Genomic DNA, 17,166 nt, shown 5'->3' on the forward strand with positions numbered 1-17,166 from the left:
TATGTCTCTGCTCACCTATCTGGAGATAACAACACTTACCTTTGCCTTTGCAAAGCAGTTTGGAGCGATGCAAAGGTACTGCAGAGGTGCAGAGCACCGCTCCACCTTCTAAAGAAGGACTTTGGGGAAGGAAATGGTGATGTATAACATTTTAACCTCACCCAAAATACATTGGACTTGGCTTGTGGAGTGGAAAAGCGAAAATACAACAGCCTAAATAAATAGTATTTGTCCTCTTAAGCAGGGCAAGGGCAGCATGGGAGGCTGTGGGAGGTTTTATTGTTGCTATTTTTTATTCACACTTCCTTGAGCCCAATTCTGGGAATTGTCCTGACTGCTGTTATGTTTGTGGCAATGCGCAGGTTGGCCAGATGCAGCGGGGCATGGAGTGAACAGAAAGAGGTTAAATTGATGGATGACCAACAAGAGCAGGATTGTGCCTCAGAAGACCAAGAAACGATCCTGATTAATGGGGTGAAAGAAAACGGTAAGGAACTTAATTACAGTACATGAGGGAGCAGTGACAACTTGCAGCCAACTTATTTCCCTAATTCTTTCCATGTATTTAATTTTAGCAGTGGGCAGGTATCTCTGCAGCGTGGAGCAGTTCAGTAGATGGGTATTTTCTGCACAGATGTCACTGCAGCTATGAATCTCCACCTTTTTACGTCTTAACAAGTACTGCTTTTGCCCATACATATGCATGGTGGGAAATATTCATGTGCACACGCAGTTTGAATTACAGATTTTAGTTTGGTTTCTTAGGGGAAAGAAGTCATACAAGACTATGCAGCCCTCTGCCTGTTGGGATTTCTTGCCTCTCTTCACAGTTACTTCTGAACCCACTAGCTTATCTCGGCAAAATTTGGCTGAAGGATACTTAGTCCCTACAACCTGGTTTAAAATTAGATTGGGTAGAAGAAACAGACCCAGATTAAGCACCCATGGAAAGGAAAGGCTGCACCTGTGACTCTTCCAGCAGCCAGCCCAAAATACCTAATGTTGCTGTATCTATTTAATTGATTCCATATTTGCTTTCGAAAGCAATAACTAATTTGGAGTAACAGTGCTCTGCTGCCTGAAAACCTGATTGGAATAAATATGCCTCTGAGCAGTTTCTCAAGTCATTTGGACTGTAGTCACCAGCCACAGTAAATTCAGGGGCAGTCCAGCACTGAGGCAGAGCGTGACATTCCCATTCTTCACCATGTTTTTATTTTTATTTTCATGGCTTTTTACATTTTCTATTGCCCTGTAAATCTTGAGAGAGAGAGAAGTTTATTTATATATAAAGGTTTGACCTTACTAGCTATCAAGAACTGTTCTCTGACACAGAATCATAGAATAGTTTGGGTTGGAAAGGACCTGAAGATCATCCAGTTCCAACCCCCCTGCCACAGGCAGGGACACCTCACACTAAACCAGGTCACTCAAGGCTCTGTCCAGCCTGGCCTTAAACACCGCCAGGGATGGAGCATTCACAACTTCCCTGGGAACCCATTCCAGTGCCTCACCCCCCTCACAGTAACGAATTTCTTCCTTATATCCAATCTAAACTTCCCCTGTTTAAGTTTTAACCCATTACCCCCTGTCCTGTCACTACAGTCCCTAATGAAGAGTCCCTCCCCAGCATCCCTATAGGCCCCTTTCAGGTACTGGAAGGCTGCTCTGAGGTCTCCACGCAGCCTTCTCTTCTCCAGGCTGAACAGCCCCAACTTTCTCAGCCTGTCTTCATACAGGAGGTGCTCCAGCCCCTGATCATCCTCGTGGCCTCCTCTGGACTTGTTCCAACACTTCCATGTCCTTTTTATGTTGAGGACACCAGAACGGAACATCTTGTATGTTCAAATCCTTCTGTCACTTCAAAACAAGGTGCTTAGAGGCAAATGCTGCTGTTATTCATTACCAAAAACCCTGAGCAACTCCAGACTTGAGGACGCCCATGAGGACACTGCAGCATATGCTGGTGCCAGGTGAAATGTGCACTTGTACTTGCCCCTGCGATGTGATACTGGAGGTAACTGCCATTGTCAGCCCATCTCCTTCATGACTGCACATGGTAAAGCCACAGCTGATGACAGCGGCTGGAGCTGCAAGTAGATTTTCTAGCTGTGGTCCCTTTGTCTAATCTAATAGGCAGTAAATTCAGTGTTCACCTCTTCAGTAAAGATGGGTGATTTCTAGAAACTGATACTGTAGCCATGAAATTCAATTAGAGAGGGCTTTAAAAGTGCTTTAATTAAATATAGTTTCAAGACTGGTTTGGGTTGGAAGGGACCTTAAAGCTCCTCCAGCTCCAACCCCTGCCATGGGCAGGGACACCTTCCACTAGAGCAGCTTGCTCCAAGCCCCTGTGTCCAACCTGGCCTTGAACACTGCCAGGGATGGGGCAGCCACAGCTTCTCTGGGCACCCTGTGCCAGCGCCTCAGCACCCTCACAGGGCAGAACTTCTGCCTAAGAGCTCATCTCCATCTCCCCTCTGGCAGGTTAAACTTCCAGTTTAAGCATGGTTGTGTAGGAGCTGCCCCTGGATCCAAAGCAGTGAGCCACCAAGTAGCACTGATGCCACCACCTCCCTGTTGATGGCCCTGGGGATGGGGCTGATGCTTTTTGCCTCCTCTCACCCTAACCATGAATCTGGTCTGTCTTCAGAGCTGGCTGGCAGCAGACAGCTCAGTAGTTTTCCACTCAGGCTGCCCATGTGCTGTTGAGTTAAACTGAGAAAGGTGGGTTTGTTTCTCCAGCATTTTAACTGTAGCCCTTTGGAGTATTGTTTACTTCATAGCATCCCCTGAACATGCACCTGATCTTAGCATGATACAAGCCCTAGAAAACCAAGTTTTGGCATTTGTATTCCACAGGAATTAAGTTCACTTACACAAGTATAAACCTAACGAAACACCCAGAGACAGTTTATTTTATATAATAGCATCTCTGCCCATTGAATGCAGCATTTGAGGTTGAATTTCAGCTTTCTGCCTCCCCCTTCTTTGAGTCTTGCGGCATTCACAGACATTCTTCTTTTATCCTCAAATTTTCCATGCTTCCTGTCAGCTCCAAGCTGATTCTTATTTTATTTTACTTCTGAAGTGGAACTGCACTGGTTAATTTGTTTTGGTGCTTAAGGAAAAAGACACCACCTCTGCATTTCTGATCGAAAAACTGGTGGGAGGGACTCAAAAATCAGCTCGTTTTATTTATGTCATTTTTTAACCCTTTTTTTTAAGGGAAACATCACAAACAAGTCAGTCTGGTCTTTTCCAAGTCACTCATGTTGAAGACATGAACTGCACTGCACTGCACTTCTGCTTTGATTTGTATAGTGGTCAGAAAGTTATTTGAAGTCCACAGAGTGCTGCATGGCTCCGACTGCAGCTTGCTTCTACTGGCTTACGACTTAACCAAATGGCTCTGTCCCTAAGGCTCCTGTAGCACAAAACTGCTGGAAGGTTTTGGGATGAGATTAGGGGGATTTTGACCTCCTCTAAGTTTTATGTTTGGCACAGGCAGGCAGCCCTCCATCACATCCTGCTCCTTTTCATGTTGCCCACTTGGAGGCTGGAACCCTGACCAGCACAGTGGGTATTTCGTAGTGCTGGTGTTTCCCTTCCTTTTCTAGCTGTGGTCCCTTTGTCTAATCTAATAGGCAGTAAAGTCAGTGTTTACCTCTTCAGTAAAGATGGGTGATTTCTAGAAACTGATACTGTAGCCAAGAAATTCAGTTAGAGAGGGCTTTAAAAGTGCTTTAATTAAATGTAGTTTCAAGACTGGTTTGGGTTGGAAGGGACCTTAAAGCTCATCCAGTTCCAAACCCCTGCCATGGGGAGGGACACCTTCTACTAGAGCAGCTTGCTCCAAGCCCCTGTGTCCAACCTGGCCTTGAACACTGCTAGGGATGCAGTAAGAGGCTTGCTTTTCTATCAGTTTTGAATAAAAGCAGCCATGTATGTGCCAAATCCCTTTGGATACCCCACTCCTTATGGCAGCCTGGTGCTCCAACTGCCTTTTAAAGGGCTTGTCACTCCTTGAGAAGCCTGTGTTGTTTCTGCTTTTGCCCCCCCCCCCCCCCCCTTAAAGTGGAGCCACCATAAAGCAACTATATGAGCCACTACAGAAGCATCGGGCTCAGCTCCAAGTCAGCAGAGCTTTATGGCTGGTATGAATGCACACATTGGGGTGTATGTATATCTATATATATTTTTTTAATATATATATTTAATACAGTGATATCAGAGCATGTTTTTGGATGAAAAGACACCATATTTAAATTTCAAGGGTCGTCTCATCCATTGAAGCAGAAGTCAGATAAAAGTATATCCATGACTTTATTCTGCCATAAAAGTGTGCGACGAGGTAAAAATACAAAATCCTTAGGTTGAAAAAACCCATCCTTACATTGTTAAAAAGGCATTTTTAGAGAGTAGGGAAGGATGGCAAAAACCACAATAACTCTAACAACCATTGCTTTAAACTCTGTGGGATTTTCTACTTCCCCTTGGTGTGGACAGTGACAAAAAGACTTTTAAAGCTCCTTAAAAATAGCCATAATTTTTTGCCTCTCAAGCAGGAACGCAGCTCAGGTACATTTCAGCTGCAGACACCACAGGGGGGATGCTTTGTTTCTTTAAGAATCTTATTTTTCCCTTAATTTTTTTCCATGTTAATGGGAACGTTTTTATTAGGCTTGTTTTGTTTTTTAATAACCTTGTCAGATTGGAAAGGCAGTATCCAGGTAACGGTATGTATATGAGGAGGAAAGAACGGATGGGTTTGGTTTGTTAAACATACTCTTGTACCTCTTCCAGCTGGCTGCAGGGGGGGAGTGTTTACCTCTCCCTTCCTTGCACATCACCATGTTAATTACATCCGGAAGGGATCTCATGGGGCATGTGCACTTCCCAAAGGAGCGGCTGGGAAAGGTCATAGCATGGGAAATGTCATAGCATCCTAGAATGGGTTGGGAGGGACATTAAAGCTCATCCAGTTCCAAGATCCTGCTATGGGCAGGGACACCTTCTACTAGAGCAGGTTGCTTCAAGCCCCATGCAACTCTGCCTTGAACACTGCCAGTGATGGAGCAGCCACAGCTTCTCTGGGCAACCTGTGCCAGTAAAGACTACTAAATAACACCCTCATAGAAAAGAATTTCTTCCTTATATCTAACCTAAATCTCCCCTGTTTCAGTTTAAACCCATCATTTTTTGTCCTGTCACTACAGACCCAATGAAGAGTCCCTCTCCAGCATCCTTGTAGGCCCCCTTCAGATACTGGAAGCTGCTCAGAGGTCTGAATGCAGCCTTCTCTTCTCCAGGCTGAACAGCCCCAGTTTTCTCAGCCTGTCTTCATACAGGAGGTGCTCCGGTACCCTGATCATCCTCATCTGGGCTTGCTCCAACAGCTCCATGTCCTTCTTACGTTGGAGACACCAGAACTGCACACAGTGCTCCAAGTGGGGTATCTAAGCAGAACAGAGTAGAGGCGCAGGATCACCTCCTTTGACCTGATCATGCTCCCTTTGATCACCACCAGACCCTAGGGAGAAAGGGAGCAGGGCACTGAGCCCAAGCAGAGCTGCGAGGTTGTTAAATCCTCTTTTTCTTTGTTTCTTCCCTCCCTTGTCCTTACCCTTCCAGAGTCGCACGCCCTGGACGGCGATGAGAGGCCTTGCACCGCCACCGACGCCGCGGTCACGTTCTCAGCCTTGACGACAGCTCAGAAGGAAAACCACGCGTGCCACCGGGCGCTGCCTCCCCTGACGTCCAAGAAGCCCTGCTTGCTGAGCCCCCCGTCGCCGCTGCGGCTCACGGATGTCCCTGAGCACGCCTCGGATGACTCCTCTGCCCACGCCATCTCCCTCACGTCCTGCGTGACGAAGGGCATGAGCTCCTGGTCACTGCCGGGTGACTGCGAGAAGGCTCCTTTCACCATGATGGAGCCTGGAGGCATGTCAGCGTTGACGGGTGACTGCTTGATGCAGCCGAGCCGGACCTGTCTGGGCTGCTTTATTGAATCAAAGGACGGCATTGATGCAGAGCCGGGAATAAGCTTGAAAGTGGGGGATATAAATAGGGATTATGACACCTGTTCAGTCTCTGATATAGGGATTCACTGCATGAGCACAGGAGAAACCATGAGATATGGGGATCAACTGCTTTCAGACCAGCTTTTAAGCTTCCCTATGCATAAATCGAGGGCAGCGGACAAAAGAGATGCAGAAAAATCTGACAGTGATTCAGAGGACCCCACTCAGAAAAATTATTACGAGGGATTACTATTAGACAAATGCAATGGTGAGGAACCTTTACTAACAAATCCCAACCAGGAATGGGGCTATTTTGAATCTTTCATTAGTGAAAGTAAAATTGAGCTGCTTGACCTCTGCTCCAAAAATGAGCTTTCTGTAAATCTGTTTTCTGAGGAAGACGTGGATAATTACATGTTCGATGACGACGATTCTACCTTGGGAAGCGATGTCTGCTCCCTAAAGATTAGATATGAATCTTTCCAGGACAACGTGCGGGAGAAGACCACCACCCTACAGGAGGACGCCCAGTTCAACTTCTTCCCCAGCGTGTTTGGGAACTGCACCAAAAGGGACAGCAGGAGCACCCTGAAAAGGGGGCCCAGCGGTGCCACCGACCCTTCGCAATTCAAGTCTGAAGAAGGCATCATCTGGGGGGAGGAGGAGGAGGATGGTGAGGAAGAGGATGGCGAGGAGGAGGAGAAAGCTGCCTTAAATAAATCTTGCAACAGCACGGAGATGGTGCAGTACGTGGGCTCCAAGAGGAGCCACTTCTTGGACTCGGTGAATTCCACGGAAGACTCCGGGGAGTTCAGTGACGACAGTACTTGCACAGAGTCCTCCTACGACGTGCTGCGGGATATCAAGGACTGCAGCCGGTACCTGTCCCGGGACCACTCTGGCTCCTTCATTCAGCAGAACTATGGGTTGCGGGCTAAGAGGAAAGTGCGATACAGCGATGACTACCTGTACGATGTGGACTCCATCGAGAATGAGAAGATCCTGGATAAGAAGGAGTGGCTCCCTGATGGGCCCAAGGAAGAGGATGATGATGAGTGGTGCCCCAAGAAACGGCGAAAAGTCTCTCGCAAGGAGCCCCCCGTTATCATCAAGTACATCATCATTAACAGGTTTAAAGGGGAGAAGCATATGCTGGTGAAGCTCAGCAAAGTGGATGCCAATGAGACAACTGTTACCCTAAACGAGGAGCTGCTCAGCAAATACAAGAAGCTGGCCCCACTGAAGGGCTTCTGGCAAGAGAGGCAGCAGAGCCGGCTGGATTTGCTCAGATCGTCTCTCTACCACAAGCAGAATTTCTATCTTAACGGCTCAGATGCTTCATTCCTCCCTCACCCACGGAAGCGAAAATGCAAGCTAGCAAACAGGCACCGGATTCAAAGAATTAAAGCCATCGAGCAGTCAGTGAACAAGCTGGGCTCTTGCTCCTCTGATCACAAGCAGCCTTGCAGCAGTAAAGAGGACGCAGGCCTGAAAGGGCTGCCAACGTTGGCCATCGCTACCCCCAGCTGTGCCAATGGATTGCACGTACATGACATCCCGGGCATCACTGCCGTGAAATGCAAATCCCAGGAACGGGAGCACAAGGGGACGGAGAGGAAAGTGCTCCGCAGAATCAAATTCAAAAGTGAAGCCAGGTTGAAGTGCAAGAAGATCAAAGCTGCTACCAGCACGGCGGAGGGTTCCCCGGCGCTGGAAAACCAGGACTCTGCAGCGCGTCTGAAGGACGAAAACATACCCTGTGCTTCAGACAGCTCACATCTCCCGGAGTGCCACGAGGATAAGGTTGCTAAAAATTCTCCTTTCCTACCATCCACCTCCTCTTCAGACAAGCCTCTGCCATCTGCTAATATCACCACCAATGTACCCCTGATCCCCGGAGGGTATCTGCAGACGTTGTTAGATGCTTCTGATTTGTCAAGCAACACCGGTATCTCATACTTCACCCAGCATCCCTCCGAGCAGCAGCAGCAGCAGCACTCGCTCCCCAGCATCGTCCCAGCAGAAAAGCCCTTCCCGGCTCTGCAGCCAGCGCAGAGCTGTGTGCTCTCCCCGCCCTCCGAGTCGGAGCTGCAGCAGTCTCCTGGCCACTTGGAGATGGAGCAGAGCAGCTTCAGTAGCATGTGGCCGGCCAGCAAAGCTGCTGGCAGCAACCACCAGGACTTCCCCGGAGACATGCAGGAGGCGGCCGGGCTGCCGAGCGAGTTTGGCAGCGGCGGCAGTGCCACGGGTGCCGACGGCCTCCCTGCCTCTGGATACACTCAAGTCACTCTGAACAACGGCAAATTGCTTTACCAAAAAAATTACATGCCGGATAACCAACAAGTGCAGTCTGATGATTCCTATCAGTCATGTCATTTTAATAATGGAGAGGGGCGCTTTCATTTCCAGCGAGGTACACTAAGTACAGATGATGGCAGGCTCATTAGTTTTGATTCAGTGGGTTCATTGTCAGTTAGTTCAAGCAATTACAGTTCTTTAAGTTTAAAGTCTTGCGAGAAGGATGGCGAGGATGATATTAATGATGATTTCTTGGCCCACTGCAGTCCCAAGCTAGTGATCCAGCAAAGCATAGATGAAATCAGCCCATTGAAGGAGTCCACGGACCTTTTAGACATCTCCAACTTCACGCCTGATAGATTCCGCCAGTCGTCGCTTTCGGAGATGTCCCCTCCGGACACCCCCAACCTGTCCCCGCAGATAGCTGGCTCCGACACCAAGCCTCTGGGCACCCTGAAGGGCTTTCAAGAGAACCCCCAGGCTGCCCTCAACAGCTCCGAGAAGGTCAAGTGGAACTGTGGGGTCCTGCAGAGCGAGGATCAGGCAGATAATGGGTTTGCTTTAAATAATCACCAGTTCCAGTTCCATATGTTCAACGATGAAGATTCTGTCAGCCTTCTCGAAAAGAGTCCATGCTTGTCAACATTTAATGAGCCATCTGGTCAAATTAGCACCAATAGCAAAGTGTCAAAATCGAAGAGGAAAAGTTCATCCAGCAAGAATGTGGGTACAAACCAAAGCTCTTCCCCGAAAGCCACCCGGAAAAAATCGCCCAAAACCAACAAAGGAACTGATAAACCGCCAGGGAAAAACTCCAGGCAAGCTCCCAAATCCACCAGAAAAGGGAAGAATGCGGTGGGAGTCAATGCTGAGAAGGCTCCGGCTGTTGGCAGCAGGGTGGTCAACCAGCTGAGCAACATGGCCACTGCCACCAAGGGCCTTGCCGAGAGCTCTCAGCACTGCAGCCCAGCCGGGGTGAAACTGGGCAAGCACAATGGGCTGTCTGGAGAGTGGGCGCTGGGAAAAGAGGGGAGCACAGGCTGGTCAGAAGCCAGCTTGGGCAATGCCACCAGCCTCCTGGACGACGATCAGAGGGAGTTTGAAGAACCTTCCAACATCCTGTCCAACATCGCGTCGGGAATGGCAGATGTCCAGCGGTTTATGATGGCCTCCATTGAGCCCTTGTGGGGGCCTGTTAGCCACAACAGTGTTCCAGACATATTCCGGTCACCGGAATCCAACAGCCTGAAACTGAAAACTCTTAAGATTTTGGCAGGGACATCCCAAGAGTCAAAGAAGAAGGCGAATGGTGGCTCACCACCCGCAGCCAAGAACCACAAGTCGACCAACAAGGGCTCAAGCAAAAACGGCAAAGCAGCAACCTGCGATCCCGGTCGTCCCAACTGCTCAACCGGGTTCACCACGGACATTCCCACTCCCTTTTTTGATAAAAACTATAGTAACCTGAGCACTTTAGGCAATAACGGACCTACCCATAAAAAACTCTACCGTCACAAATCCAGTTCGAAATCGCTGCGGGATGAGAACTGTAAAATCAAGCGAATGGACCGCGAACAGCCCCACAAGGACCCACCCGTGACAGCTGCTTTTGAGAAACTGAGGTAATGCTGCACCAAACTGGCTGGAATGCCCCTTAACCTCCTTCCCACCTGCTAGGCTGCTCCTCAGTTTTTCCTTCCTTGAAAGCAAAAGTTGCATGAAAAAAAAAACAAACACAAAAAAAGACATTCCCCTTTTTTATCGTTTTGGTTTTGGGGTTGGTTTTGGGGTTTCTTTTGGTTGGGTTGGTTTGGTTTTTCCTTTTGAAATGCATGAAATACTTCTTACTTGCAAGCTACCTAAAGAATGACCAATTTTCTGGCTTGGCTGGGGGTGAAAACAAAACTAACAAGGCTACTCTTTCCTGCTGTTTGGCTTCTTCGGTTTTTAATTCCTTATTTATTGGGGGAAAAACGAAACAAACCACAATTTCACGCTGTTTTTAATGATTTTGGAAAGACTTTTTTTTTCTTTTTTTTTTTTTTGAACATTTTGTAAGAAAAAGATTAAAAACAAATCACAAAAAAATTTAAAAAAAAAAAGAGGTTATGCATCCAAAAGCCAAGATCTCAAAACTTAAAAGGCTCTTTTCCTTTGCAAATGAGAACTCGCTCCTAATTGAGCTTCACGTGGCAATTTTTGAGTGCTTTCTGGCCCCCTCTGCTGTTTTATCTCCTAACCTGCATCATCTAAAGCTGCATCTTCTCCACCCGCCCGCCTTTAGCGCGTTCCCTCCGTCGTGGTGGTGACTCCAGACGAGCTAACTTGAGATGGCATCAAATGTTTGATTTTTTTCCTGCAGGGAATCAGACTCCATTCTTCTTAAAGCAGAAACAACACTTTTGGGTTTTCCTGTATTTGAAGAAGAGACTCCCTTTTCTAGAAAGACGGTCGATGTTTGTTTCCTTTTGGTTTCTTTTTGGGTTGGGTTTACTTTTTGTTTTCCCATCGGTTCCTTTCTGAAATCTGCCTTGTGGTACGTTGAAATGTAAGTGCTGAAATGAAGAGTTTGAAATTGTGGGAATTTTATTCTTTGAAAGCGAAACCTAATCTGGTATTCTCTGTGAAAGACTGTTTTAAAAGTCATACTGTTGTACAGTAGTTTATGCACTATTACCCACAACAACAAAACAATTGTGCCAAACTATGAACAAGTGACTGTATTGTATATATTTTTACTTCTCTATCAACATTGGGTTGTGAGTGTTTTCTGCAGCTATGCCTTTTGGTTTTACTAGAAACATTCCAGTTGTTAAGTACTAACCACCCCCCTTTGAAAGCACCTGTAACTCACGAGGAAAACGATGTTGTTCACTTCTACAACTTACCAAAAGTTTTATGGACATGACTAAAAGTGTGCCAAATTTACTTACCTCATTTCATGGATTCACCCTGTGGTTTAAAGCTCATAAAGGGAAAAAACAAAAAAAAAAAAAAAAAAAAAAAAAAAAAAAAAAAAAAAAAAAAAAAAAAAAACAAAAAAAAAAGGAAAAGAACGGGGGGGGAGGGGGAAGGAAAAAGGAACTTTGAAACCGATGCTGGGAAATGGTAACGTCCTCTCTTTGAAACCGTGAGCAGAACAACTTCATGGTGAAGTGTTGAGTTTCAGTATAGGAGAGAGCTGAAATGGTGGAGGAGTTCAGAAACCCACTGACACGGTAAGTTTGCCAGGAACTCAAGTGTCTGCATCTAGAGACTACAGAACAGCTAGCTGCTTTTCAAGTGTCTGTTTTCTTAAAGCAAAACCTGTAGCTGAAGATCATTTGAAATGCAAAGTTACATTGCTAATTCTTTGTATCTCAGTTTTATATATTTTATAAGAACCTGGGATGAATTCTAAAAGAGTTATAAAAACAGAACTAATACGTTTCGTACCTTTACTGCTATTTACTTTTCCTTTGAGTAGTTTCTTGAACATTTTCGATGCAGAGCCTGTCCAAAGCGCTCTCCTCGTCATAGCTTTGGTGTTTCCTACATGTCTAACCTTGCGATGCCAATATAGTTTGAACTGTCAACAGCTAAGTCATTAGTTTTAAACACAACTCGGACCCTTTTCTTTGATTCAGTTCATAGGATCATAAAAACAAACGGAGCTATTTGTGAAGTCACCGATCAGGGCCGGATCATACATGACTGGACTTTATCAAGACAGCATTAAGGATTGAATGCTAAATGTATTCTCAAAAGGCCTTATTTGTAACCCTACTCACCACACCCTCACCCTCCACCACAATAACAAACCCAACAAGTATCTCTTTTCCTTGTGCAACTGAGAGCCTGTGCATTTTGCTGCTGATTTCTTATGAAACCTTGATATGCAAGAGCCCTGCTAACTGGGAGCTGTTGGGAGCAGAAGGACATGAGGCTTGGACATGTTTATGCAATAGGAAATTATGAGAAAGAGGAGCCTTAATAGCAGTCAGACAGGTCATGTTCTTGACCTGATCGTGAGCACAGGACTACACTTGGGTTTCCTTACAAGTAGGTTTTTTTCAGCCCAGGTGCAAGGCAAAACTGCAGAGTAGTTGTAAGTTAATTTGGCAAAACAGCAGAGTGAACACTTAGAGCTGAAGTGGAGCTGCAGAGTGTCGATTTGGAATCAAAATGTTTTCAGCATTTGCAGATCTCCAGCTACAGCTTAGGCTCAGCTCTGAATCCCGCAGAGAACAGCAAGGTAATTGCATTGCATTTTGCTTAACAGATGAAGGAAGGAACTCTGAACAAAACAGGAATTCTGAAAACCATCCTCTGAGTTCATTTATGCCATGAAAAATGCAATGCTGGTGTTGTCCGGAGCAAGTTGCTCTGGATGAGTGCGGTCCCTGGGTACCCTGCAGGGTGCAGCATCCCATCCCAGCTCTGGCTCCCAGAAGTTGATCCAGAGGATGCTCAGGCTTTAATTAGGAGCTGTGCTAGAGCTCCATCCCTGGGTATTAGGCTCACCTGCAGCCACCACCCTCTCCCCTGCTACTCCAGTATCTGTCTTTTCTGTTTGTATGGTCATCAGGTGCTACAATCTCCAGCCACTGCCATGGTGTTGATGTATCCCGTTTTTTCAGCATTCCTCCTGCAGGCTGCAGCTCCCATGGAGACAGGTCAGGTCCAGGGCTGGGATATGGCATGGCTCTTCTTTTTGACCAGAACCATCGTTTGCAAGCACATTTCAAGTGGCCTGCACTGTGCTCGTTATGCTTAATATTATGAATATAGGACTCATTGTAATAAGATACCCTGTACTGAAACAGGTAGCAATATTTATTGCTTGTGAGAGATGTTCAATAGGGCATGAAGATAAGGCATGAAACATATCAGCTGTTTTATTATATGTTAGAAATCCATGAATACCCAGCTAGGTGTTTCAGGACGCTGTTAATCACAAATACCAGCTGCCTTGTTGCTCTCTGCTTCAGTCCTTCTGTCTTTGGTGGTCATTCCTTGTCCTCCCATAAAATCTCTGACTGGGAAGATATTCATGAGCCTGGTTTCCTTGTGTGGCACTGGCCCTTCTCTATGGCTGAAAATGTGATCTCTGCTGACTGACCTCCAAATTTGGACCATTTGTCCTCCTCCCTTTTGATCTTGATAGAATCACAGAATGGTTTGGGTTGGAAGGAGCCTTTAATGGTCCCTGGCATGAGCAGGGATGTCTTCAACTAGATCAGATTGCTTAGAGCCCTGTGTAACTTGGCCTTGAATGTTTCCAGGGATGGGGCATCTGTCATCTCTCTGGGCAACCTGTGCCAGCATTTCACCACCCTCATCATTACAGATTTCTTCCTGACATCCTTCTCCACAGAGCTGCTCTCAATCCCTTCACCCCCAGCCTGTGTAGATACTGGGGGTTTCTCCAACCAAAATGCAGGACCCTGCACTCGGCCTTGTTGAGTCTCATGAGGTTTGCATGGTCCCACCTCTCAAGCTTGTCCAGGTCCCTCTGGATGGCATCGTGTCCCTCAGGCATTTCAACCACACTACTCAGCTTGGTGTCATTTGCTGAGATTGTGCTCAACCCCACTGTGTTACTGATGAAGATACTAAACAGCGCTGGTCCCAGTATGGACCCCTGAGGGACACCACTTATCACCCATCACCATCCAGACATTGAGCTGTTGACTACTACCCTCTGGATGTGGCATCATCCATCCTCATCCACTGAACAGTCCATCCATCAGATCCATCTCTCCCATTTAGGAAGAAGGATGCTTTAGGGGATCATGTCAAAAGCCTTACAGAAGTCACAGAATCAGAATCACAGAATCATTCCATAGTTGACATCTGTAGCTCATCCCTTCTCCACTCATGTAGTCACTCCTCATAGAAGGCCACTGGGTTGGTCAGGCAGGACCTGCCTTTGGTGAAAGCCCTTTCTATTATTCTGTGCATCCCTTGCCAAGTCCAGCTCCAGCCGCTCCTTGGCCTTCCCAACGCCATCCCTATACAACCAGGCAACATTCCTGTACTCTTCCCAGGACACCTGCCCCTGCTTCTACTGCCTGTGCGTTTCCTTCTTGCCCTTTACTCTGACCAGTGGGTCTCAACTCAGCCAGGCCATCCTCTTGCCTTCCTTTCCTGATTTCTTATACCTGGGGATCAAGAGTTCTTGTGCTCTATGGAAAGCATCCTTAAAGATCTGCCAGCTCTGCTCTGCTCCCCTGTCCCTGCAGGCAGTTCCCTTGGAGGGTCTATTGACCAACTCCTTGAAGAGCTGCAAGTTTGCTTTCCTAAAATTTATCTCCACTTGCCTATCACTACCTCAAGGTTTTCATCACTCCCCACTCTTGCTCCACTCTTTGCCATCCCACCTCTCTTTCTCCGCTTGCCCTTCTTGTCAGTATTGGTGAGATTTTGTTTTTTATGGCACAGTTCCCAGCTGTGGGAGGACCAGGACATGGGTTCCATCCATCCCTGCCCACCATCCACGCACTCCGGGGCTCCCCGTGTTGGCTCCCATCTCAGCTCATCCTCCAGCTCAGTCCTGTTGCACTTACAGCCTCCTCTTGCATCTTCTTCTTGGGCTCCTGCCTCTTTGGGACAACTAATCCAAGCCAGGTAAAAGACTTTTATTCTGCAGCATCCACTGAAATGTCTTTTCTACTTTTTCTTGTCTCACTCCTACTCTAGAGGCGTCCCACTGGGCGCTGTATGACAGGACCAGTGTCAGTGATGCTGCTCTCCTAAAGCTTCACTGTGCTGGCACACTGTGGCTTGGGCAACCTATAATTGGCAATGAAATTAGGAAGGGAAAACCAGCCACTTGCAAAGGAAGGTCATAAAATCCATCTGAGAGGAGAACAACGTGGAGCACTTCTTGTGTCTCTTGCTCCACCTCCTGAAGGAGTCCTGTGGAATGGGAGCATGGGTCTCTCTGCAGTGACTGCGCCATGCAGGGGATGTCCTGCAGAAAGAAACCCTACAGCAACCTAGCAGTAGCCCGCCCACCCCCAGTGACCATCGATTGCTGGAGGTACTTGCATACAGAGGTTTTGTAAATAGAAAAATAATCAATGATGGGGATTCAAGTAATAGGTTTTTATAAAAGAAAAAAAAAAGCCTCTTTTCCAGGTTTACATCTTGCTTTTCTTTTTATAAGCATAAAAAGGGGGGATTTCTTGAACAACAGCTTGAGAATAATGACCGTGGACCAGATTTAGGCGTTGTTCTGGGAGGAGGAGGAGGTGAGCAGAGCACTAGGGCTGTCCTTGCTGGTGCTGCACTGTCCTGCCGAGGCCAGGCCTGCATTCAGAGAAAGAGCTGAGGCTGTTTTCAGCCCATTCGGGGTCGCTTTGTGAACCCATTGCTATTGGTTTTTCCTGGCACTATGGCTCCAGTGAGCCACGAACCAAAATAAAGATGTTTTAAACGTTTTCATCCTTTACCTGCTGGACCATATTCTTCTTTCCCTAAGGTCCCAATCCAGCAAAGCACTCGGGTGGGTCCCATAGGCTCTTCCTCCCCAAGTGTTTTCCTGGATGGCAGTGGCCTTTGCTGTTAAATCATGAGCAAAAACTCCCTTGAGGTCAGTGTAAGTGAGCAGAGGATCAGGTGTGTGGACTTCAGTGAGTGCAGGATCAGGCCCTCGGTCTTACTTTCTCAGCTCGGTGTGTTGGACTCTGTGCAGCTCCCAGGGGGTCCAGTGGAAGTTGCATGGTTCAAGCCGCTGACGTCTGTTTGAGAATGTGCCTCTTTATCTCTTCAGCATATGAAATAATGCAAAAAAAAAAGAAAAAAAAGGAATTAAATATATATAAAATAATCAAAGTACAATGTCTGTGGTAGAAGCAAGGCTTTCAAATCTGTTTCTCAGGTAAACAAGTGACACTAATGACAGTGGAGTAACAGCCATCTAAGGGAATTGGGATCTAAAGCAGGAGGATGCCCTCCATCTCACAGGATGCTTGGGTTGCCAGACACGTTTACTGAGCCTTTGAACACTTGGTACAAAAGGAAACCAGAAGTCAAATTGATATTCGCCACTACCCTTCGCTAGACAGACAAACGTCCATTGCAAAAGCACAAAGGGAAGACTCAAACGTAGACTAAACCACACACACACACACATACACACACAAAAGAAAGGTACCAGTTAAACTCCTTTTGTCTCTTACTCCCAGTGGGAAGCAGGGTAGAAATCCAAGGAGCTGCTCCGTTCCGGGGCGTTTCGACTGCTGCCTCCAGAGATGTGAATGTACTTTACTGCTCCTTGAGTTCCCTCCCATAGAACTAGAGGCACCTCGTTAGGAAGTTGCTCCTGTTTTATGGTGCTAAAGAAAACTTTTATCCCCCCCTTGAGCATTTAAGAACTATAAAATGGCCCTTTTTATGAATGTAACATATCCATTTCTGTTCCACATTTTACACTGCAATTTTAACATGTTTGGAAATGATTTGCCTTTTTTCTTTTAGAATAAGCTTTATAAATATTCTGTAGAGTCAATTGAAGTATAATTCTTAAGGATCACTCTAAGACGCCTACAAAATCTTGTATATTTTTAAGTGTGCCAATTTGTAAAATATTTTGTAAGTGTATATTTTTCTTAGGAAAGTGCTGTGAAGTGTTTGTATGTGTGAGGTTTCCCTTTTTTTGCACCTCCGGGTGTTAATAAAAGGATGTATACTTAAAAGTTTCTGGTTTTAAAAACCAAAATACAAAGACAAAAAAATGACAACTTTTGTTGGGAATTTTGTAATAAAAACACCCCCCCCTCCCCTCCAAAAAAAAAAAAGAGCTGTTGTGAACGAGTGTAGTGATATCGTGTAAAGGAACCTGGACAATTTGTGAGCGCTT

The 17,166-nt window shown here is 46.5% G+C and overlaps 1 protein-coding gene across 2 annotated transcripts in view; it reads left to right on the plus strand.

Annotated features, from left to right (window-relative positions):
- NEXMIF (neurite extension and migration factor) overlaps positions 1-10,862 on the plus strand; it is a 164,041-nt gene extending 153,179 nt beyond the window's left edge. For both annotated transcript variants that reach the window (XM_057400578.1, XM_057400570.1), the window contains 2 exons: positions 363-487; positions 5,635-10,862. In XM_057400578.1, the coding sequence (XP_057256561.1) occupies positions 412-487; positions 5,635-9,947 (4,389 nt within the window). In that variant the 5' untranslated portion in view covers positions 363-411 and the 3' untranslated portion in view covers positions 9,948-10,862. The remainder of the gene's footprint in view (positions 1-362; positions 488-5,634) is intronic.
- The last annotated feature ends 6,304 nt before the right edge of the window (positions 10,863-17,166 follow it).

This window comes from Pezoporus wallicus, unplaced genomic scaffold (assembly GCF_028554395.1).
Source record: "Pezoporus wallicus isolate ANWC-B61680 ecotype Strahan unplaced genomic scaffold, APGP_CSIRO_Pwel_v1 contig_8803, whole genome shotgun sequence".
NCBI lineage: Eukaryota > Metazoa > Chordata > Aves > Psittaciformes > Psittacidae > Pezoporus > Pezoporus wallicus.